Raw genomic sequence first — 24,574 nt, 5'->3', positions numbered from 1 at the left:
GAATGAGCACCTAGTTCATTATAGCCTGGGTCCTCAGAAAAATTAGAGAGGGCTAATCAGTGCTTCAGACGCTGTTCCCTCCTCACATCTTGGACAGACTGCCCAAGTCTTGCTGCTCTGTAAGAGAGCCAACCAAAATAAAGGCGTTCCTGCACCGGAGCCCTTTCATACCCCACACCTGCACAGCAGCCCAAACCCATCCTTACCGGCACTGCCAGCTTTGCAGCGAAGCAAGGGACTTCTGGGCATGTGTTCAAATTGGTTTTTGCTTTTTTAAGAGCTTGGTCAGTCCTAAGCTAGAAGTAGGTCAGTAGCTGAATACGTCCTACAGCAAGATTTGCCAGAGCTCCTGTAACTAAACCAAGTCAGCAGCAGTGTGCTTACCCTCCACTGAGAATAAACTCTGGAAAGCAGGATAAATGAAGAGAAAATAGAGATTATATAGGCTTCCCCAGCAGCCTACACAGAACTTTCTAGGTTTACAAGATTAAACCTGAAGTGGACCTCCAGCATTCAGCTACTTCACCAAAAAACAGGCTGTAGTACACTTTTCAGGACAGAAGTCTCATGAGGATAAATGAAGACTGCAAATAAAATCACTGTTTTAATCCTCAAATAACCTTGTAACCCAAAATAGTACTATGCTGTGTGAGTTCTAAGAAGTAAGAAGTTTGTATGTGTGCTGAGGTATTATTCAAACAGGGTAAATACTGATTCCCACAAAGTAACTGGCAAAGATACATGGCTTTTCAAACATCATTGGGAGATTATCATTTTCACTACAAATGTACAAAAACATTTCACAATTACAAATGGAAAGAGCAAAGGGAATGAATACAAAGCTTACAACTGATACTTATTTTTATCCTTTTACACACGAAACCTTTGAATGATGATTTCATACATTCCAAATATCTGATTCTTAGATTTAGCATAGTGACAGCAGACTCCTACATTTAAATACTTGTGCTGCTGGTGCTGTGCACTGAATGCTTCAGCATTCCTGTAACCTTTATAAGCTGCTACTGCAAAGTTCAGTCATTTCCTTGCATGCATTTCATTATAACAAAAACACTCTAGAACAAGGACTGGAATGGTAGTAATTCCTGGAAACTGAAGACTTAAGAAGACAACTTCCAGATTAATGAGAAGATTAACATCCATCTCTCTGAACAAGTCAAAGGATCTTCTGACAAGGCTGCTTGCAAAAGTTTAGTCTGTCCTCACCCACGTCTACCTTTGGTTACATTACACTTTGATTTCTGTGGGGTTGAAACTAGGTTTTTATATGCCAATACCTGAAATACACAAGATACTTGCAAATTTCCCTGAGGTACCTTCAGGGACACATTTGGGAAGACAGGGCAAGTTAACCTGTGCACCTCTCATTTTTTAAAAAAGCAGGGAGACTTGTATGCATGTACAGAGAATAGAAGTTTCCTAAAATCCAGTGCTGCCATACACAGAAATGACATCACAAGCTGACATCACTCACTGCAGGTCTGGCAGCAGCTTAAACAGACATTCAAAGCCAAACCTCAGAGCTTGCTTAGAAATGGCAACATTTATAGTTCTTAAACTACAATAGGAAATAAAATTTCAAATTAACAATATCTTTTTCTCTTATCCATGGTATCCAATAAGCCCAAAATTCCTCTGGCATCAGCTACCCTGACAGGATCTTAGCAACAATTCCCATTCACATCACGGTACAAGCGGCTCTGAAACCACAGCAAAGGGAAGAGGAATAAAGCATGGGTTCTGCAGTACGTACATTCTGGTGGAAGTCTGTTCTTTCTAAAAGCAAGCCTTTCAGTTTTCTTTCTGCTTTCTGCCAAACTAAACAGGACTCCGTAAACATACTGACGCACTGGCCTATACAGGAGAGCAGCAGGAGGCAAGTCTTTGTTGGCTTCATCTTCTATAGAAACGGCGATTTTGATTTCACCCTTCGGCATGAAAGAAAGCAGAGAAATATGACATGTTACAGTGAACAAAAAGCACTTAGGTATGCACGGGAACCCAGTCCAACCCTAATGCACATGTCAGCTAGTCAAGACAAATGTGATTCAGTAATAAAGCGGATCTCAGCTCGGGGAAGGATTAACCCAGCCTGCCTCATTTCCTCCAGGTTCTGTTGCTTTCCTCTTTCCCTTCTCCATCACACACATATTTGTTTGTCTGGACTAGCTACATGTGCGGATTAACCAAATATTGTACTTTTAATACAGGCACTTGAAAAAACAGTACACATGGAAATAGAGCAACGTGCTTTTAGACAGCCAAACACATCTGAAGCTGATCTACATTTCAGGCAGTTATTTCAAAAAATATTCATGCTGTCTAAAAACACCAGTCTTTGCTGCAGGATTTGAAACAATATTGGGGACTCAATGTGAAAAACAATGCATGAGCACACCTGGACAAAACCACCTATCTGGGAATTACTCGAGTAAGGTTGGGTTTGAATACATGTATGCAAAAATTTAGCATTTTATACCTTTTAAGAAAAAAGCATGAAAGAACTTTCCAACATTTTCTCTCAAAACAGCACTGTTTTCTATAACTGCATATCCAAACATGTTAGGATATTCTTGGAGAAAAACTGACTGCACTGCCCCCAAAAATCAACCTTTATTTTTAACACTGACAAGAAAACACTCCATTGTGCTACTTTCTCTTAAAAAAAAACCTATTTAAACTATCCTAGTAATGAATCCTGAAGGTGACACCTTGAAGTGATTACATTAGGATATTGTCAGGTTTAGCTTTGACAAAACTACCTTAGGTTTAAGGCTGTGTCTAAAAGGTCTCTCTCAGTAACAGCAACATAACCTGGAACACGTGCCCATTTCTAAAGAATCCCCATAATTCCACCACAAGGTTCAACAGCTCTGCACTAGGGTCACAGAGACCCTCTGCAGCTCCAGGCTGAGCCAGAGGGGCTGGAAAGGGCCCGACAGGAAAGGCCCTGGGGGTGCTGGTGGCAGCAGCTGAACAGGAGCCCAGGTGGGCAAGAAGGACCAGGGCACCCAGGCCTGTTCCAGCCATGGTGGGGCAGCAGGACCAGGGCAGTGCCCATCCCCTGTGCTGGGCACTGGTGAAGCCCCACCTCAGCTCCTGGGGTCAGTTTTGGGCTCCTCACAACAAGAATGACCTTGAGGAGCTGGAGCATGTCCAGAGAGGGGAACGGAGCTGGGAAGGGGCTGAGGGAGCTGGGAAAGGGGCTCAGCCTGGAGCACTCAGGGGGGACCTTGTGGCTCTGCACAAGTCCCTGACAGGAGGGGGCAGCCAGGGGGGAGTGAGCTCTGCTTCCAGGGAACAGGGACAGGACAAAGGAAATGGCTTTAGGTGGCAGTGGTGGAGTCCGCCTCCCTGGAGGGATTTAAAAGCCACGTAGATGGGGCAGTTGGGGACATGGTTCAGTGGTGGCCTTGGCAGTGCTGGGTTAGCAATTGTACTCAATGATCTTAAAGATCTTTTCTAACCTAAATGATTCTGTGATTCTGTGACTAAACATGAAGTAGTATTTAAACATGCTAAGAATATTTGGCTGTGCAAAGTGTGAAACAGACCTGACACCAATGGTCTTCACAGACCTTTCGATTCTTCACTTCTCTTTGACAAAAAAGTGTAAGAACATGACAGCAACATGAGCTGTGGTACTAAACAAACAAATGGGAAATAGGAAATCCAAACCTCAACCTTGATGCAGTAACTTTTAGTTTGATGGATGTCAGACCTGCCTGCGGTCCTTACTGTCCTGATGAGGATTTTTAAGGTGAATAAAGGTTAACAGGAATGGGGACAGTGCCATTTTGCTAGCTGCTGGTACAAAAGGGATTTCTTAGAGCTGCTGTGTTTCTTTGGGGCCAGCTATCAGCAATGGGAGGGATCAGATGGGAGGGAAAACAATCTCAGTACTTCAGAACACTGAAAATAGAAAAGACTTGGCACAGACACCAAAGCACATACACTGGAACTTTAGATGGAAATGGACTCTGCATAAACATACACACAGAGACATATACACCCATGCATAGAGATATACGAATATCTGCATATAGATGGGGAAAAAAAATTAATTTTGTAAATAAATACTTCTAATTATCGTAACCTCGTATTTATTGGAACAATGTACCAGATCAGTGGTTAGAAAATGGGGGGAAAACTGGTTCAAAAGACTGAAAAGGGACCAGAACTTAGAGCATTAAAAACGATGTAAAAATCTGATACTCTTTAGCCAGAAATGCCAGGACAATTATCTTCATAGAATCATTATCTCACAGTACCTCATTTTAAAATATCATACCTTAGTGAGGACATGAAAGATGTAGGGATACATTAACCCCTTCTTGTGCCTGTGCTCTGCCACTCGTAATACTTCAGGTGCTACCGGAGGTAATGGAGGGGTAGTAATATCCATGTGGTTTCTGGTGGGCATGGACAACAGGCATGGGATTTGTGGATTACTGGTTTGATTCCCTTTGACATCAGCTGCCTGACTTCCTGAAGAAGCACTAGAGGAACCTTCTGCCTGTAACAGAACATACAAAATAAAGTGCTTTGGATGTATCCAGAAACATACCAGGAGATCAGCCAAGAGAAACAGCAAACTTCCTCCCTCACCCCCAATGAAAACAGTAAATCCTCACATCACGCTGTTGCAGTGTGCAGAATACATTATCCAAAGCTGGCTGCAAGGTTTTCAGGAAACAGAAACCTTCAGCCATTGTCTGCTAGTGGAACCAAATTACTACGAAAATAAATATTACGATAAAACTTTTAACTTATTAACAGCAACAGTAATTGCTATTTTTAAAAAAAATTTTAACTGCATAATGCAGAAGTGGACTGCTGGCCTTTTAATGACCTATGAATGGCCTCTCAACTCAGTATTTCCAAGATACTCCAAACTCAATGTGTTAACTGTCAGCCACATAGTCTGTAATTTATCTATGACTTCCATAAACATAGCCCTTCTCAGCTTGCAATTCTAGACAAAACAGGGAAAATAACATAGTTCAATTGTGTAACATGTAAAATACACAGTGTCCAAACTCAAAAGTCTGGTAAATGTTGTTGGTTTTTATGGTTGGTTGGGGTTTTTTTGTAACATAAAAGCTCTTTTGTCTGAGAAGATTGTAAGAGAAAATGGCAGAGTTTTCTGACTGAAAGATTAAAGTGGCATTCTATTCCAGTTCTAGAAATGCAGTCCATAAACTTACGGGAAAAATATGATGCATAAAAATATACTGTAAACCTCCCAGCCTTTATAAGGATTTATGTTGATTTCTCATGGATATGACAAAAAAAAAAAATTAGAGTTCATTCCTAAAAATCCTGGTCTTCAAAACTGAAAGCTGGTTTTAGCTTAAGAGCTCATGTTAGTTTCATGCCTACAAATTATTATAGCAATAGTAAAAACTTTTAAGACCAAAATTTGATCACTTGATAATACATCATGCATGAGTATTTTCACAATATGTGTAAAGAAGTTCACATGCTTCCTAAGACTTGAAAAGCAAAGCTGAAACAGAAATGGCCAAAGCATGAAATCCCACAGAACACGTAACATAAAAAATAGGCCCAAACAAGCTCAGGTGGTTCCCTTCAGACCCATGAAAAATACACACCTGCATGCAGACAACAAAAAACCCCACACTACTTCCAAAAATCTTCTACAGAAAGGTGTAGGTAGTAAAAACAGACTCTAGCAAGATATCAAAAGGAAACCTTGTTTTCAGATGACACTTTAATCACACAGCCAAAGAGGATGCTATTGAAAGATTGCATTTTAAATGTTGGCAATATGGACTTCATTTGAGTTATAAAAATGAAAATATATAGATGAAATGGTTAAAACCTGTAAACCAGAACACTCCCAACACCACATGCTAACACCAAATGCTTTCATAGCACAGCTTTATTAAATCTGTGTTACAGTATCAAATATTTATATATCAGGTTAAAGACTTCTGTCCCTGTCTTCTACTACCCCAACAACTGTAAGTCACCAATAGTGAACCACAGCGAGAAGTTTACAGAACTATCAATTACTGGGGGCACACAGGGAAGAAAGAAGACAAAAAACCCCACATGACAGCAATGCTTCCCCGACTGCACTACTCAGTTTCTTCCTGCATCTGCTCCAGCAATATTCCAACACCTAAGCTGAGGAAACACCACAGTTAAAAGGGGATTTTTTTCTTTAGAAATATGCATCCACCCAAATGAGAGGAGCTTACCTTTGTCATGTAGAATCACACTGTGAGATAACTGCAAGGAATTTTGACATTTAAGTCAAGGAAAGGAGTGTCAAGACTGCTGCTACCTGCCTGATCTTAGCTGGATTTTCAGGACTTTACCTCAGAGATTCACACAGCTCACTCGGTTGAAATCTTCATAGAATCACAGATTGGAAGGAACCTTTGAGACCATCTCATTCCACCCCTGCCATGGGCAGGGACACTTCCACTACCCCAGGTTGCTCCAAGCCCCGTCCAACCCAGCCTTGGACACTTCCAGGGATGGGGCACCTTCTCTGGGCAACTTCTTAAGGAAGTACTGCCTCTTTTTTCAGTCATTAATGTTCACCTCTCTAGGAAATAAGTTCATTTACAAAACGTACTCACAGTCCTTCCTGTTGTGCTCAGCAGATACTTCTGCCTTCTCCTGCTACTGAGGGCTGAAGAAGTGGTTTAATAATATTAAAAAAACTAGGCAAGTAAAGCTCAGGAGCATCAATACATTAAACAGGATATGTTTAAGTCAGCCTGCGTGCACACATCCATTGGAAAGTGCTTGTACAGCTCTGCCTCGGTGTGGGGGCTGTCCCTGGGAAAGGACACACTCAGGGCTGTGGGGACCCACAGGGCTGCACACACACACGGCCCAGCCCAGCAGAGAAGAAAGGAATGTAATAGGTCAAATTAGCATTTGCATACGGTGACTAATCCCCAGGCAGACACAGCTATCCTACAGGCATAGCCTGTAGAAATAATAATCGCTGACGGATGAAATCATCCACTTGATATTTTAAGCACAAAAGCCCAAGTTTACTGGAATTCCTACGCCAAAAGTACAGGGAAAATGTTGTTTGCTTACAGTGTAACTAACTCAGGATCAGGGGTTTTTTGACAGAGTTAACAGCTGGTATACAGCTCCACCATCAAGGCACAGAGATATTAAGTGCAAATGCTCTGAATATTATTTCCAAACACAGCTCAAACTTGGCATAGAGGCCACCATATTCTTGATTGAACAGTGGTTTGAAATCTTAAATTTAATAATGATAAATCTTTATGAAGGGCTTACCTAGCCCATCCTTACCTAGTTAAGTAGCAACACTAACTGGTCCCACAGAGCTACTTTAACAAGGATTATGTGAAATTCCTACCATGCAGTTATAAAGGACTTTTAACTCCTCAGCTGAGCTCTAATACACCTGCAGTGGCCTGTGGCTAACACTGATGGTGTCAGAGCTGTGCTTACTGCACTGTGGGTTACAGGATGTGGACTCTGACTCCATGGACATCCAGACTGTTACAGTCCTTCCTCAAAGTCCAACATGCACTACTGGAAACCCAGAGCAACATCTGAGGGTGAGATAGTTGGCTAAGGGCCACACAGAGTTATTGATTTGTTCCTGGTTTGTATCTAGCATTTTTTTACACATCCTATTTAATGTTTGTTTTTATGTATATGCTCCCTTGGAAACCTCCCTCCTGTACTCTAAAGCTGTTGTTTCGTAATTCACAAAGAAGTGTAAAGGTTTGCACTAAATAGTATGGATCAATATTGGAAATCCTCCCCTGAATTTGCTGTAAAGCTTTAACACAAAGTAATAAACTGTGATGTTTGGAATTTAAGGAAATACCTTTGTTTGGTCTCCCAGCTCTCCACGTGTTTGACCTTCTGACTGGGTTCCTGGTTTTTCCCAGCCTATTTTGTTCCCACTGACATGGCTGAAGGACAGCAGAAAGAAAAACATCATACTAAAATGCAGTTTGAGAGACAGTGAAATAAATCCTTGGTGTCTGTGACTGGAATTTTGGGCAAGACATTCTGATTTTAAGGGATGCCTTCTATTAAAAATGTCCATTTGCACGAGTCTTCAAAAAAAATTTCTGACATTCACATTAGGTTCCTTTGCCAAGTCACATTATCCCCAAATTTAGGAAGTGTAAACACTACAAGTTCAGTGAAGTTCCATAGCTTTTAGCTTCTGAAATTTTAATGAATTATACTGTGAAGTAGGAAGATTTTTTTACACAATGTAAAGGACTGGAAGGCTTTATGACATTTACCAAAACCTCACTCTCTCAATAAAACATAAGGGCAGAAGAGAAAAAACACCCAACACTATTTGGTTTTGGATTCCTGATTAAGGAACAAGGCGGTGAGATTGAACCATGCACATGTCTGCAGTCATAGTGACCCAAAACTATCTTTTTAAGGTCTATCATATCACTAATTTGCAGACTTCTGCAGGGCCAGGAGCTGGACTTCAATGATGCTTCTGGGTCCCTTCCAACTCAGGGTATTCTATGATTGATTCTATGATTCTTACTTTCAGGATACAGGTAAATGATTTTGAAAGTAAATTCATTTTAACAGAAGCTGGGTAAGAGAATATCCTCATGAGAAACTTACTTCACTGCACCCCCATTGCCTTCATCATTGTCAGAGGACGAAGATGTAGAAGAGGCAGGAAAATAGGTTGAATCCACATGATTAGGGCTCCCACTCTGGGCTGGATTGATTGGAGAAGACCGTTCATACAATGGTGTGTGTTTTCCTTCGTGAGGAATGTTACTGTAGTTGTTCTGCTCAGACAGACTTTTTCCACCTGTTTCCAAGGTGATGGCTGGCTCAGAGAGGCTGTATGGGTATGGACCCTGCCCTTGGGCCCCACCCTGACTGGACATCTGCTGGGCCTAAAATAAAGGGATCACTCTTGAGTGAAGTCAAATAAGGCTTTGCTTTTAAAACAAAATACATTCTTTAATCAAGTGGCCTTTCCCAAATGTATGCATTAAAACTCAGCCATCTTGAGCATCCACAAAAACTGTTCTACCAGAGTCTGTAGCACCACTTCAGTTCCAGATTTAAAATTCAGTCAGTGACTGCCCACTCTAAAAAAGCTGGCTCCACCTTTCCCACCTGGATTCCAGTTTGCTGAGCACAGCAGGCTTCTCCCAGGGAGCAGGGCAGAAGCTACACTTACCACAGGTTTTGCTTGTAGTGAGGTCTGTGGAATGTTAAGCATCTGAGAAGGAACATATGGTGGCACTATCCCAGGCATACCAAACTGATTCGGTCTGGCTGCTGTATTGCAGGGGAGGAGGGGAAAAGAGAAGGGAAAAAAAAAAAACCAAACTAAAAAACCAAACACTCAAGAAAACACTCAGTATTTGACACAAATGTTACCCTGTTTGTCCTTTTGCTTCTATGGTTTATTTATTCTTGTTCTGTTAGCATTACTGTTTTCTCCTATGTCTTTAAGTCAGTTTTATTCATTTTTGCCTTTCAATAAAAATACTTTGTAGCTTGTGAAGTGTATTTTATGTGTCTCACCTTCTTTCAGGTCTTTGTATCTCTCATTGCTGCACATTCCTATTCTACCTGGGAATCAAAGACAGCTTACAAGAAAAAAAAAAAAAAAACCCAAGAGATGTCACAATGAAGATGCTGCCAACGTCACGCAGATGCAGAACGCTGGCATTTTGTCATTTGAGTATTTGACCTAGGGGAGCCTCTAAACCCTTTAATGCAGGTCTTTGGATGTAAATAAAGACCTCCTACACCCTCAAAAAGAGCAGGAAAAATCTGTGTCAGTGTACCAGTATGGTAACTGAAGATCTTCAGAAAATTTCAGCTAAAATGACATTTTAGTGTTAAGATTGGGGCATGAGTAGGAAATCCTGTGATCACACATTTTAATTTTTAAGCCTGAGAATAATCTGCAACACCACAACAATGTGTGGCTGCAATTTAAGCAGGTTTCTTATGACATCAAAAAATCAGACTATAAAGGGATTTCTGAAACATGTCAGCAAGGCCAGTGAGAAACAGTAAATATGTTTTAATGGCCAGAAAGAGGTCCTGTCCTCATGAATGTGAATGGACACCAGACTTCAGTTGTTCACAGCATCATTCTCTCAAGTGTCCCAAGGCCAGAATGGATGCTGCAATAGCCAAGAAGAAAAGTAAACCAGGTTGCTCTCTTCTGGGGCAAGAACACAACCTCAGCACATATCCTATAAAAACCTTCTTCTGAAACTTCATCTTCAAGGGTCAATGAGAATTGCCAGAAGATACAAACACTTTTGTAGATGCTGCCACCAATACAATTTCTGATTTAGGGTTATTCCAGGTGTTAGTTAACACAAAAAGCCTGGCTGCTGTCATTACTTACCTAGGTAATGTGGTGGATGAAATGGCATAGGTTTATTAGTTGCTGAGTAATAAGCAACCGCTCTCTTAAACCGAGTAACTTTGTCATCTGTTCTAGACTAAAAAAAAAAAAAAAAAAAAATCTGTCAGAAGCACACCCAGGTTTGTCACCTGTAGGTCAGCACAGGGCTGTACAGTAGTTATGTACACCATATCTCAGGATTAATGCCTAGGGACCCTCAAGGGCTGCAGCAGTGCTCCAGTACAAGAAATGTTATGTCAACCCATGTAAGGGTGAAGTTTAAACATTCAGTCTTCATGTACAGCTGATTTTCGAAGGAAGTGCACACAGCTAGGCTACAAACCCCTCTGGTCATCAAGAATTTAAAGCACTGAGGGTAAACACCCTCAGAAAGCACGGAACATGAAATTAGAATAGCTGAGCCACTGCAAATACCAATAGATTCCTATTATCAACTGATCAAATCACTATTTTATCAAATGTAATTCTTCAACACAAATGTACAGCAAAATTGATTTAAAAAAGAAAGCAAGACAGTATCTGGCTTTATACTTTACCTGCGAATGCTGAAAAACATCTTTTGCTATGGCATCCAAATCAGCGGTGTCCTGAATGTTGCGGACGTAGTCGGCTACGGCTTTGATCACTACGTCACACGGCGGTAAAACTAACTGGTGAGCACGTACCTGCACGGCAAACACGGCAGCGTGAGCACGCAACGGGCGCACGGCACGCAGCCGAACCCTCGTTACTGACACTGCCTTCAACAAACTCCCTGCTGCCACACTGACTATCTACCTACTTTTGGGCCTTCCACTTTAAGACTTCACCTTAAACAGGGACTCATACAATTGCAACACATTTATATATATGTGAAACCTCACCTCTGTGTAAATACCTGCTGGTTAAGTATCAGCTCCAACAACAAACAAGGTTAACTGTGCTGATTCTTTCACTGCTTTCTAGTTGCACATTTCCCCCAGTACAGAATGTTTCATCTAATTCATCATGAACCATAATCTTCATCACACATTCACATATATATGGCGGGAAATATTTTGACACAGTTTATTTTCTGAGTGTAAAGTGATAGCAGAACTGATGAAAAAGACCCACTGGAAACCCTGGACTTCCACCTCAGCATTCAACTGGTTCCTCCTGAAAATAAATCATGACTTGGCATATGATTATAGGAATGGCTGCTCTTATATGCCCCATGTAATCCTACGTGGGGAACAGAAGCTTCAGGCCAAGGAACCATTCTGGACCTCTGTAAAATTCCAGGCAGGAAGCAGTGCTGCCAGCTGGGTCTGAAGAACTCCTCAACCATCGGCAGCCTCTGCTCGCATCCCGAGTGCTGCACATGCTCACAGGGCCAGGAACGAGGTCTCCAAATACATGTCCTACATTCTAGAGGAAGCCTGAGCAATTCCTAAAAATTCTGGCTGGAACCTCTGCACAATTCTGAAGCACTCTGCCTGGGTCTATAGGGGCAGCTAGGTTTTTGCTTTTAGCATCTTTTAACCTGTTTGCAAAATTCAGTGATTCAAAACTTGAGAGATCACTATTATGATTTAATACTTCTATTTTTAAGATATAAAAAAATTTGAAAAATCTTTGTGTCCTTATTGCTTTCTACACAGAGAGATCATACTTTACTAGAAAACAGCACAATTCAGTCTTGTCAAAAATATTTAAGCAAAATTCTGATTAATACTTCATTAGTTTTATCTTTGAAAATTTAAAACCTGTACCACAACTCCTTTTCATTTTATACAGAGTCTACCATATGTGATTATTTTCTTCCCTGCCCTTATTTGATCTACTTCTGATGCAATTTCTTACACTGCCCTCTTCATATTTAGGCCATGAAATTTTTGCCAGATTCCCATTTTTATTAATTTCCTTCTCCTAATGTCTACTTTTTACAAATGTCAGGATATTCATTCTATATCTGGTCATTCTCTACCAGAGATGAGCTCTGTATTTTATAAGCCTAAATTAAACATAGAAACAGAATGGTTAAGGGACCTTAAAGCCCATCCAGTGCCATCCTCGCCATGGGCAGGGACACCTTCCACTCTCCCAGGCTGCTCCAAGCCCCATCCAGCCTGGCCTTGGACACTGCCAGGGATCCAGGGGCAGCCACAGCTGCTCTGGGCACCCCGTGCGAGGGCCTGCCCACCCTCACAGGGAGGAATTTCTTTCTAAAAACTAACCTAAACCTGCTCTCCTTCAGGTTAAGACCATTCCCCCATGTTCTGTCACTCCACGTCCTTGTGAAAAGTGAGCAGTTAAGAACAGTTCTGTTCAGTGTAGTCAGTGGCAGGGTAATTATTTCTATCTCAGACACTAAAATCTAAGTGTACACTAGTGTGCACTCTGAATACATACAATATTAAATATAGATCACACTCACATGTAAGCTTAGAGTCACAAATATTGATGATAGAATTTTGCCTACATTTTGCCAGAAGAAGGATAAGATTTTCCTCTCCCTGGTAATCCAAGTCAGTTGGTGAACACCTCCCATATTCCTTGTATGTGTAACAATTACCCATCTCTAAAAGCAGCTGAATCATTCCATGGCTGTGTCATGCTGGATGTGCTCTCGGCAGAGCCCTTGCAGAAACCCTGCACTGCTCCCTGAGTGTTCCTGCAATCTCTGCTTGGAAACACAGTGGATGACAGAAGTAAGCAATCTCCCATTAATTTATGTGATCTCCATGATGACAATACTGAATAAACCCTATAAAGCTGGCATCAAGAGAAGACATCACATCACTCTGGCACTAACATTCAGCTCAGGCCCTGAAGTATGAAGTGAGGCCTATCAAGGGCTCACTTTGCATGTCACTCCCATTTAGCTGCCTAGAAACAGCCTCAAGATCTTACTGGAGCATACTCTTAAATCCTGAAGTGAGGCCTTCTGGAAGTATGCTTTACAGATCTAGAGACATTTCACATATTTGGATTTTCTTTTCTTCTGTTTCAAAGACATCCAGTACAGGTATGAGAACATCCTCAAAACTAAGAGTATCATGACCTACACTACACAGAAGTCTGAAATGAAAATGGTGAAATAAGATGTACTTTCCTGATATTAAAGAATAAAATATATTTCTATTCATTCCAGAACTTTCCAGAAATCCAAAACTGTAGATTTTGTACTGGATCATAAAGAATGTTTCTAATCCTGCGTGCATTAAAATACAAGCTAAGTCTTACTGCATGTTAGGGATAGGAAAAATTCAGACTAGCAGCAGAAGTTACAGAGCATGTGTTGGTGGTTCAAACTTACTTTTAGTGTCACACAAAGCATTTCAGAGCAAAAGCAGCAACATGTTTTACCAATTTCTCATTAGAAGTTACTTTTTTCCCTTATCCTCTGGAGAAAAGTTTCAGACAAGCAACAACACGGAAAATCAGTTCTGGAAGGCAAACATGGGGGTGGGTCCCACACATGCAGGCAATCAGGTTGGAGAGCTTACACCTGAGAAGGGCCCAGTCTCTTTGCTAGTTGTAAAAGGACTCCTTCAGTTTGTGACAGAGCACTGACAAAAATCACAAGTCACTTTTTTGTGCACTCTGAAAAGACTAAGTGGGGAAAGGCCATGCATTCTATAGAAGTAATTGTCAAAATGAGAGTAACATTACAAACGCAGAAGCAACAAGACAAAAATATCTTGGGTTTGACAAAATAAACCTGCGAAAATGCTTTTTTGGAAGAGAACAGACTCACATAAGCACAACTCCACGGGATGACTAGGATAGCATAGAAGGTACCTAAGCTACACCTGGGAAGAGCTCCCCAACTTTGGGAACACCCCAGCTGCCCACTGTCTTCAGAAGCAAAGCCTGTAGAGACTAATCAACTAGTCATTTACCGTTGTGCCTGCTGCAAACAGATAATTGGTTCAGTTTCATTTTCAAACAAAAAAGAGACCTCGAACGTTCAGTTGCTGTGAGACAACACACGGAGAACATCTTTTTTCCACTGGTGAGTGAAAAGGCTGAAGATATGAAGAGGAACAAGAATTATGTCAGAAAGCGAAGGAGAGAGCAGAAGCACAAGCCAAAGATGTGATACAGACAGACTTCCCTGAGACCTGTGTGACAGCCCAGCACACTCCAAACCTGAGGGCTGGGCTGCCATCCAGAACTCCCTGACAAGCCATAGGGATGAGCCAACAGGAGCCTTCAGAAATTCTATAGCTATAAAAGTGAAGCCTTGCACCTGGGCAGGAATAACCCCTGGCTACTCCACAGGCTGGAGGTGTGCCAAAAGGGACCGGGGGCTGGAAGGCAGCAGCAAACTGAACAGGAGCCAGCAGGGTGCACCCTGGGCTGCGCAGCAGGAGCACAGCTGGCAAACCCAGGCATCCCACTCCTCAGTACACAGCAGATCCACTCCAGAGCACTGCATTCTGTCTGGGGCTCGAGCCACGTGGCCGAACAGTTGAGCTGGTTCTGCAGAAGGCCATCCAGATTGTCAAAGAGGTGGGAACAATTGCTCTGTAAAGACAGGGCTGAGGGAATGGGGCTTATTCAGCGTGGGAAAGACAAGGCTTTGGAAATACAGCCTTCGACTACCCACAGAAAGGTAACTGAGCACACAGAGCCAAGCTCTTCACAGCACTGCATTGTGCAAGAGCAAAAGACACCAGACATAGCCTGAAACAAGAAGGGCTCAGACTGCACACAAGGCAAAGCAAGCATCTTCACCGTCGGGACCATCAAACCACAGGGCAGGCTGCCCAGACAGGCTGTGCAGTCTCCAGCCTTGGAGATTTCCAAGACTAGTCTGGGCAATGCCCTGAGCAACCTGCTCTGACCTCAAGCTGACCACACTTTTCACAGGAGGCTGTACTAGATGACTTCCTGAGGTCTTTCTGACCTGCATTATGATGACCCTTAGCATCAAAATACCCCATGAACAACAAGGCATTTATTTGAAGTATATTTTAATAGTGTCCCCTTTGTCATCTAAGCAGCAGCAAATTACCTAAGCATCTACTTCACATATTAGTCTCCCTCTGGCAAACACCCTCTGAAGTCAACAAACAGTAAGACAGGAATTTCCTAGAGAGATTCAGAGAAGGAGCCTAACCTGCATATTTTGGATTGCTTTCTGGAAGCATCTCTGCCTCTCCACCGAGATGGAGCAACTTAAGGAGATGGAGTTTCCCTGCATACCCTTCTTATTAATAAAGGGAGACTGCATTAAGCTTTGTTTCTAAGGTTACCTTGTGAATGAAGAGTCAGCACTTCTTCAGTGGTCTGTGCTCCCAAACAGGCACCAATTCCTTCCAGAGCTAAGAAACTGCCCTCCCAAACTCATTCTGACAGTACTGCACATTGATCTTGAAGCTCCATACTTCAACCAGTTTTCCAGAATAAGAACCAAATTGTCTTTAAGATAAATCCAAAAGCACACAAATAATGCTGGTTTACAAACAAGGTCTAGCAATCAGATGATTTCTCAGGAAATCAATCAACTCTTCTTGTTTCATACCCCTGATTGGGGTGGTCATTTCAGTGAACTCTGCTCTCACGAAGGTGACAGGACTCAAATGCAGGTCTGCACAATGATTACATGTTTCCACAGGGACATTTGGACAGACAGGATCCTGACTCAGAAAAGGTCACATCCAGCTTTTGATTCTTTTTCCCTGTTGCAGCAACAGCAATTCATATCTCCTCATTTAAATTTGGCCATGGAATCTTCACAGTTCTGCTGAGCTGGCTGGTAATTGCTGGTGTCTCCTGAAAGGCTTTTCATCCAACACATAGAGATGTTGTCCTGACTCTCGGGTTCATTTCCTTCCACAGGTTAAGTATGGATTTCTTCAGTCAGGTTTTCCATTTTCCTCCCATCTTCCCATCTCTACTCAGCTGTTCCTGGACGAACCCCCCCCCCCCTTTAAAACAGAGGTAGGGGTTCCTCTGGTTTGCTTTTTTCCCCTCCCCATGGCAACTCCAGGGGAGACCCAGCAATTTCCACCAGCAAAGCTGGTAGCTTCTTTTCTAAGTTACCCTCTTCCATTGGTGAACTGGCAAAGCTTCTCTTGCAGGAAAAGTAATTACTATTTTGCTACAGCATAATAAAAGATTGAGAGAGAATGCAGGAAATAAATTGTATTTTATTAACTGTCATAGTTCTCCCTGAAAAGCAACAAATCCGGCCACTGGAACAGAATCTGTCAGCTTTGATGCTCAAGACCATACTGTTCTAAAGACAAAAGATTAAAATCTTTACACAACGAGAAAAAGCCTTCTAAATCCTGAGATGCATGAGGTGTGGGATTAAAGCCCTTGGTTCCCGAGCATGGAGAACACTCAGTTGTGACTCTAAATAGACACAACAAAGCAAAGTTTGTAAGCACAGCCCAGGAAGGACATCCTGGGGAAACACAACAACTTCCCCCCATTTCCAGTTTTCATGAGGGCTTGTGTTTTTTGGGACTGTTCTGAAACTACTCCTTGCTATCAGCCTTGTGGTTAATAGAAATGTTTTTTAGGGTTTTTTAAGCATTCATAAAATTTACATGTAATATTGCTTTGTGCAGATCTACACTGAAGAGGTCCCTACAGGGAGCTGTGGTGACATCACTGACATACTAGCATGTCAATGAAATGAAACTCAATTAATGAGCTCCTGAAACAAGTTATCATTTCAAACCATGAGCACTGTGAAATTAAAGCTGAAACAAGCAGGCAGTTGTTCCAATACCAGTAACTAAGGAAGACTGGTTTGCTGCAGATGTGTCCTTCCACCTGACACAACTGCCAGGCAGGAGACAGAGGTGCTGTGCTCAGTTTGGGGCTGTGAACTGAACAAATGGCCAGCAAGCTGCCATGAAATTCAACAAATCCCGTGTTGTGCTAGCCTTTCCTCAGTCAGGGCACTCATCCGGGGCTTTGCACTGACAACAGCGCAGCAGTTTTCATGGAACCTTTAACAGCCAAATGGGAACTGCTTTCAGATCTAATTACATTGGCCAACAGATAAAATCCATCAGGGAGGACTGCTTAAGGCAGGCCAGGATGCTCTGAGGGTACATGTTTCACTTCCTTGGGATGCCAGCTACAAAGGCCAGCTGGCATTTCCACTGAACAGGTACATCGAGAAGCAAAGATGACAAATATCTAATTTTCATTTAAGTAATTCAGGATAACTTTAGAGGGCTTTCCAGGAGGTCTAGGTGTCTGAAGTCATAATCTGATCTGACTGCCAAACAAGTCTGTTCAGGCTAGACCACAGAAAGAATCACCAGAAAGTTTATCAACCACTTGGCAAGAAGCCCTACATTTTAACCTTTTTAGTAAAAAATGAAAATACAAGCACACTCACTCATTTTTTCACCTCCGATTTTACAAGGAAGTAGCAAACATGCATGCAGGTTTTGTTTTGCCACTGGAATGTGCTGACACTTACCTTCCTAAACACCAGAGTGGCAGCAAAATAGAGGATGAGTGTAACATCAAATGTCACAACTGTTCACTAAACAATGCATGTGCAAGCCCTAAAAATTCTGCTGAAAATCTGGAATCTAGTTTTAAATTCTACCTTTGGCAAAACAAGTTTTCAAGGCTTAATAAACTTTCAGAACAGAAGGGGAAAAAAACCCACCTATTTTTGCTGTAGAGATAACAAAACAGTCTGACAGAATTTACAAAAAGCAGATTATTTGCTGCATGGTACACCTTAGGAGAAAGGCAAACAGATACATTTGTTGTGGCAGAGAGAAAGGTCACTGTGATCCCATTCTCTGATGTGTCCAGTTTCCCTTTTATAGCTGTCTACTTGGCAGATGCACGAGGCAAGTGTGATGAAGCAGCAGAACACACGTACTGTAAACTAAGAGCATCAGGCAAGTTACTTGTCTCAACCCCCCAAAACTACCAAAGGCCACTTTAGCTTTCTCATGCAATCTGTTCTCCAGCATATCTACACTTTACATTCCAAAACCAGACTATTACAGACAAACTCAGAGCAGCAGAAAACAAAACAAGATGGTAGGAAGATATACAGCTCATTATTTTTGATAGCTGAAGAACATGACTAAACAAAAAACTCTCCTCTTCAAGAAAGAGGAGAGCAAGAAGCTGCATTCTCCAAGCCAAACCACACTGGAGCTCTGGCTCGTGCAGCTGAAGGGCACTGAGGGGGATCACAGGGCTAAGTTTAGCCCTGTAAGGCCAATGACCCCAGGTATCCTCTGCAGCCAGGGACTGGGATACCTGAGGGTGACCCAGCACAAGGGCCTTGCAGAGCTGCTCTCAATTAACCTACCACATTGCTCTTGTTAACCAGAAGCATTGATTTTAGCTTAATTTCTCCGAATTATATTGAATTTTTACCTTAAGTGAAGCTAGTGGATGTTCTGGACCAAGTAAACTCCAATGAAAGGAAGCCAAATCTTCATCAGGTAGAATATGATTACCTGGAACATAACACAGAATTCATTTAAGTACACTGTAAAACGTTACACACTATTTCTACATACAGCAAACAAGTCTGCAATCAGCCCTCAACTCCCGATCAAGAGGATTAACAGATTAAACTTGCAGATAGCTTTTTGTTACTCCAGAAAAACCTAATTAGCACGCTGCTGCTGCAGCAACAGCCACTTTACGCGTGTGAGGAGCGCTCTTCCATGAAACCAGCTCCCCTGCAGCAGCAACGGAGCCAGGCACAACATGGGACCCACCTCAAGCCAGTGTGTCCTGTTAGGGAATCCTCAAGAGATTTCACAATGCAGGGGCAACAGTGTAAGAACACATTCTATTGCTCCCTGACACATGCTGGTAAGCCCCTTCTGCATCCCAGCACGTGCCGTTACTGATCCACATGGGAGCTGCCTCTGGAATCTGCACTCTGCTCCACTGTGCAGCACGGGTCAAGCAGCAAGGCACCAGCCAGGTTTATCTAACCCTCAGGAACGCCAGCAGCTCCAATGACACTTAGCAGGTTCCCAGTCCCTGAAGTTTCTTTTGCTGATCTGACCGGGTCAGATGAGACCTTGGGCTGGCAGCAGGGAAGGAATTGGGAAATTATTTTGTTGTTTCCATGGACAGAGATAGAGACTGTATTTACCACACTGTTCATGCCTAATGGAAGATCACCTACACTGTTTTTTTTTTTTTTTCCCCCAAAGCACATCACACTCAAAAAAAAATTCTTACTAGGAAACATTTCAAACATTTCTATTAATCAAAGACACAACTAATCAACCTCTGATGGAGTTCAATGGCTGCAGATCCAAACTTTACAAAGAGCTAAACAGAATTCTGTCACAATTCTGGCGGAAAACTTCAGGATATATTCAATACCCGGTTTTATAGAGCAGCAGCTTATTAGTGAATGAATGCACTGTTCATAAAGAACATGACAAGATTCTCTGAATATTACAACAACTGTTTTCTTTCTTGATATTTTTCTTGTAAAATCATCTAGTTTTCTCTTAATGCTCTTTAACCTGTGAAAGCCAGGAAAGCCGTCCCCTGCCTGGTGACAAGCAGATGCCTTCTCAGAGTGGAAAGTCTTTGTGTTCAAGCAATACTTCACCCCTACCAAGATCTCCAGCAAGGAGATGCTATCATCTAAACTTTAATCTCACATCAGAAAGATTCAACAAGTTTGCATATAACAGCCACACTCACTAATCTGATCAAGGTAAGATTAGACAGTCTTTCTAATACAGGTCTGCAAAAATCTACTGTGGCCAGAGCAGCACAGTTCTGTGATAACTGACAATTGCTCCTGCAGATGCTACCTTTTAAAATAGTCAGGCCTTCTCTCCCATCCACCAAAACCTCAATTTTGTTTGGTCTCCATCTGTCATTGCAGTTAACTCCATCCTCCAGAACACACATAAGGCAGTGTTCGATCAATTCTCACCATGTACACTGAAGTGCAGCAGGATCTTTTGTGGTCCAATTAAGAAGTGATGCCTGTACTTACCTTACATAGTTCTAAAATTTTACTGAGGAGCAGTACAGGATTCCATAACTAAACATGTTACAGAGTGCTGTCACAGTGGGAAAGAGATCAGTGTTACATAAGCAACCTCTATTTCTTGACCTGGCTGAACACAACCTCAACATGTATTGATTTTTCCCATTTTAATGGCTTATTTTAGTGTATGCCTTAAGTTTTTTTTTAAAGCAATTAGATACTAATTGAAGCCACTGCCCTTTCTAAAGAGTTCACTGAATTAGAGCCCTATATCTCACACTGGGTTTGTTTTTCTACTTGCTGAAGCTTGGGCTGCTTTTCTTTTTTAAAATTATTCTGAGGTATTTGAGTCAAAAGTTACAAAATAACCCAAATCAACTCCCTGTTTACAGCAGCAGCAATTAGAACAGAAATTTTTAAGAGCACGCAGTATCCAGGCCACATGCCAAGGATACCCTTTGTATTATAATGCTACAGCTATAAACCCCTTCTGGATGAAAAGCTGTAAGAAGGAAAAAAACTGTAAACCAAGCCAACCAACCACAGCGCACACAGAACCTCATATGAAAGCAATCTTTAGAAGTTTGCCTCGTTGATACAGTCAGAAAAATATTTTGAAAGAATACTTCAATTGAGACTTTATCCCTGAACAGAACTAGATCCCAAATCACTTGCCATTGAGAACAACTTTTTAACTGCCCAGTTTAGTGTCATTCCTCAGGCTTCTCCAACTGCTTAATGTGAGACTGAAACTTTGAGGATGATTTTACTCTTTCAGCATTCCCCAAACTGATTCTTGGAGTTAATGACATGAAAGAACCTGAATACAAAGAAACTTTAGTTTCCCGGATACAGAGAAATACATCTGCAGACCTAAAGTTGAATAATCACAGCTATTGTGATAGTTTGGGCCTTCCGGAATTGCAAACATTAAACCAGCAGCTTAACTGTAATTATTTCAGAATACATTATTTTATTCCTACACAAAGTACTAGCATGGGGAGTTATACTGCTGTACTCAGAAAAAATTCATGTGCCTTCCCATGTCATCAAATGCTCACTCATTCCTTCCCATTGTGCTTTTCTTTATTCTACTTAATAGGATCAAAAAAGACCCAAAGAGGCCACAGGAGCAAGGGCAGAATAAGCCAGACAAGCCCTTAGATATTCAACAAAAATATAAAAATTCAGATTAGAAAATGAGCCACCCTAATTTAAACACATTTCATGCTACACACAACTATATGCATATAGGCACTTAGTATTCCATTTAACAAAAAAAAAAAAAAAAAAAAAAAGTTACTATATTACCAAGGTTGGAAAAGTTAAAACATGTTGCCAGTACTTTAAGGCAAACTGTATCAGTTTGTTGTCAGTTCATATAATCACTTTCTATCCCAAATACCTCGGGTTCCTAAAATTCACTCATACAAAAATAACCCAAAAGCCCCAAGCACAAGATCATCTCCGGAGTCTCTTCTATTCTAACTTCTGTGAACTTTATTCTGCTTACTCATACTGAATACACACACCCACAAGAAATGCAAAGGAATACTCAAACTAAACTTGTAGCTGACCTGGGGGTCTTTAACCTTTGTACCAATTTGAGGGGGAGGAGGGAAAGCCACCAAATCTCTCTAGAGTAATCATGTGAAATTACCTCAAATTTCTTTCTCCTAAGAACACGCTGAAAAATATTTGGTCATGAAAGAGAGCAAGAGAGAAAAATAACCAAGAGCTTCTTGCATAAAACTGCAAAGCCTTCAGAGACTTTATCAGAACTTTTCTCATCTACTGTTCGATATAAGCAAGCAAAGTCTCAGCAGGCCACACAGCTGGAATTGTGTGGCAACTTAAAGCCACACTTCCCATGAAGTCCATAAAGTGTATCTGCAACTGGGAAACTGCTCTTCCAGCAGTAATTCTTACTCACTGAACTGGCATGCCCCAACTTATTTATAGACTCCAAAACAAAGCCAAGCAATAGTAGTCTGTCACGCAATTCCTGCAATGGCAGCTCAGCCAACCCTCTGCCTTCCCTCCCTACACCTGCACAGGCAGGAAAAACACACACTGACAGAAAGCAACTCCAGCTAGTCAAAAACTTGTGGCTTTCTACTGCAAGAGCCATTGGTTCTTTCCTTCTTAACATGGAAGGTGCCTTCCCGGACTGGGAGCAATATTAAAGACTGCTAAAATATTAGCATTTAAAACAGTAACACAAAATCTCTTTCAGAGCTTTCAAAGAAGTTTTATTCCTCTATCATGTACCCACAACTGAAAGTGAGTGAAAAACTAAAAAGAAGATCCAGTTTACTTAATTTGTTTGCACAGCATGACAAGATCAAGAACATGGCTGCTCCCAAAAAGCAGTTAGAATGCTGTTCTAAATGAATCTTATTCATTGGAGTCAACTTTGTCAGTAATTAATTCACTCTTCTGTCTGAGAGTATGACAGTTATTCACTATCACTGCTGTGGAAAGAGTGTGTTAAAAGTGTCCCGTTTAAGCAGGAATGTGAAACTGGAGACATTCCCTCCTATGCTGCTGAGTATGAGAAGCTCATGAGCATGAAAAGCTAGAGTGCTAAGAAAGTATACAGACAAAACCAATGGAATGGTACAAAGCTGGTCACTTGTGTTTTCAGAAATGCTGAGTTTCACTCAATTATACAGTTCAATATATTTCCGTTGCAGCTGACATGCTGCCATATTTATCCAACACTCATTTCAGAGGGCGGAAAAAAGCCCCAGCAAACCAAGCACCTTCACTCCATAGGTGTTATTTTTAGGCAGAATTCAGGATAAAAGCATACTTCCAGTCTGGAAAGTTTACCACTGAAACTAGACCTCATACTATACAGAACCCAAACTAGAACCACAACTGTCCTGATTCCCCCAACCCACAGAGAACATTCTAGCTAAGCAGAGCTCTGCTGAATCCCTGCTTTCAGCTCTTCTTTCTAGACGGCCACAATTTGCATTGCTCGAAGGTTTCTACAAACTGGGTATGTCTGACCTCAAACACACATCCAGTCCACCTCACACAGCAGGAATGTCTGGAACAAACGGATGCCTTTCCCCAGGTGCTTTGTCAAATTACACACACATTATTTTAAAACAGTTAATAGAAACTGAAATTGTAAGGCTGACTAGCAGCATCTTCACTTACCTAAAAGAGCAGCAAAAATAGGAAAGCGATTTGGATTCAGGTCCAGTTGCTTGGCAACTTCATGCATTAGGTATTGGCTTGTTGTGAGGCTTTTCCCATTCCGGCTCAGTTTTAGGGCATGGGCACTGAAATAGTAAGGGATGTTGCACAATGCATAATCGGAGTCATATGCAACCAAACCATGGAAACCTTTTTCTCTGCAGAAAGCAATTACTTCTTGATGATGATCCTCAATGCTCTGTGCAACCTATAGTGGAAGACAGAGCAATTAGCTCCAGTGTAAATGGCAGCACTGATTTATCACAACTATTATGATACAGTGGGTCTTTCTGAAACTATACACATGCATTTACAACACTTGAGATATTTTTAAAGTAATTTAAAAACTCCAGTGACGCAGCACATACAGACAGGACGTAAGGAGCACTCAGAAGCACACGCTTCTGGAAGGCCGCACGCTGTAGCGGCATTCTGTATGAGTGAACTCATCTGAAAAAACTGTTTATTACCAGAAACACTTGAACTCTGAAGATGTTACTGTTCCAGTGTCTGTACCAGCTCATGGGGAGAGCCCTGAGGCTGTGGGTACTCCAGCAGTTCAGCACACCAAGATGCCCCCCATGATAGGAAGCTTTTTGGCCCACTTTTAAATGGGCCAAACACAACCCCAGATGAACAGAGATAACTTTGCTGACCTTTCAAATGCAAACCTTGCTGTATTTAAGCCAACTTTTTTCCCCTTTCCACCTTCAGCCTATCCCTTCATGCACAGCTGTATCCGATGGTGCAAACTGCTTTGAGTTTATAGCCCAAACTTCACCTCTCCACTCCTGTTGCCTAGCAAAGCACATATTTTAGGCTACAGAAATCAGATGACTTGAACAGACATGTGCAGGGAGACATGGGCCAATTCCTAATGTTGGAAATATAAAAGGAACCCTTTCTAATCAAGAAGCTTGTAGTGAAACTGAAAGTCCCATGATAACAGGTCAGTATCTACAGTTCTGCATTCCAACACACCT

At 41.7% G+C, this 24,574-nt stretch overlaps 1 protein-coding gene across 1 annotated transcript in view; it reads right to left on the bottom strand.

Annotated features, from left to right (window-relative positions):
* The window catches only part of FAM120A (family with sequence similarity 120 member A), a 49,414-nt gene that overhangs the window by 19,319 nt on the left and 5,521 nt on the right, over positions 1-24,574 (bottom strand). Inside the window, exons 2-10 of the mRNA XM_082288866.1 lie at positions 23,553-23,799; positions 18,785-18,867; positions 10,978-11,106; positions 10,421-10,517; positions 9,230-9,330; positions 8,656-8,939; positions 7,880-7,967; positions 4,313-4,537; positions 1,775-1,949 (exon numbers count right to left, since the gene is read on the bottom strand). Coding sequence (XP_082144992.1) covers positions 1,775-1,949; positions 4,313-4,537; positions 7,880-7,967; positions 8,656-8,939; positions 9,230-9,330; positions 10,421-10,517; positions 10,978-11,106; positions 18,785-18,867; positions 23,553-23,799 — 1,429 coding nt within the window. The remainder of the gene's footprint in view (positions 1-1,774; positions 1,950-4,312; positions 4,538-7,879; positions 7,968-8,655; positions 8,940-9,229; positions 9,331-10,420; positions 10,518-10,977; positions 11,107-18,784; positions 18,868-23,552; positions 23,800-24,574) is intronic.

The sequence above is a fragment of the Coloeus monedula genome (assembly GCF_965178545.1).
Source record: "Coloeus monedula genome assembly, chromosome: 11".
Classification (NCBI taxonomy): Eukaryota; Metazoa; Chordata; class Aves; order Passeriformes; family Corvidae; genus Coloeus; species Coloeus monedula.
The sequence above is the reverse complement of the archived record's forward strand: the minus strand, read 5'-3'. Positions and strand labels throughout refer to the sequence as shown.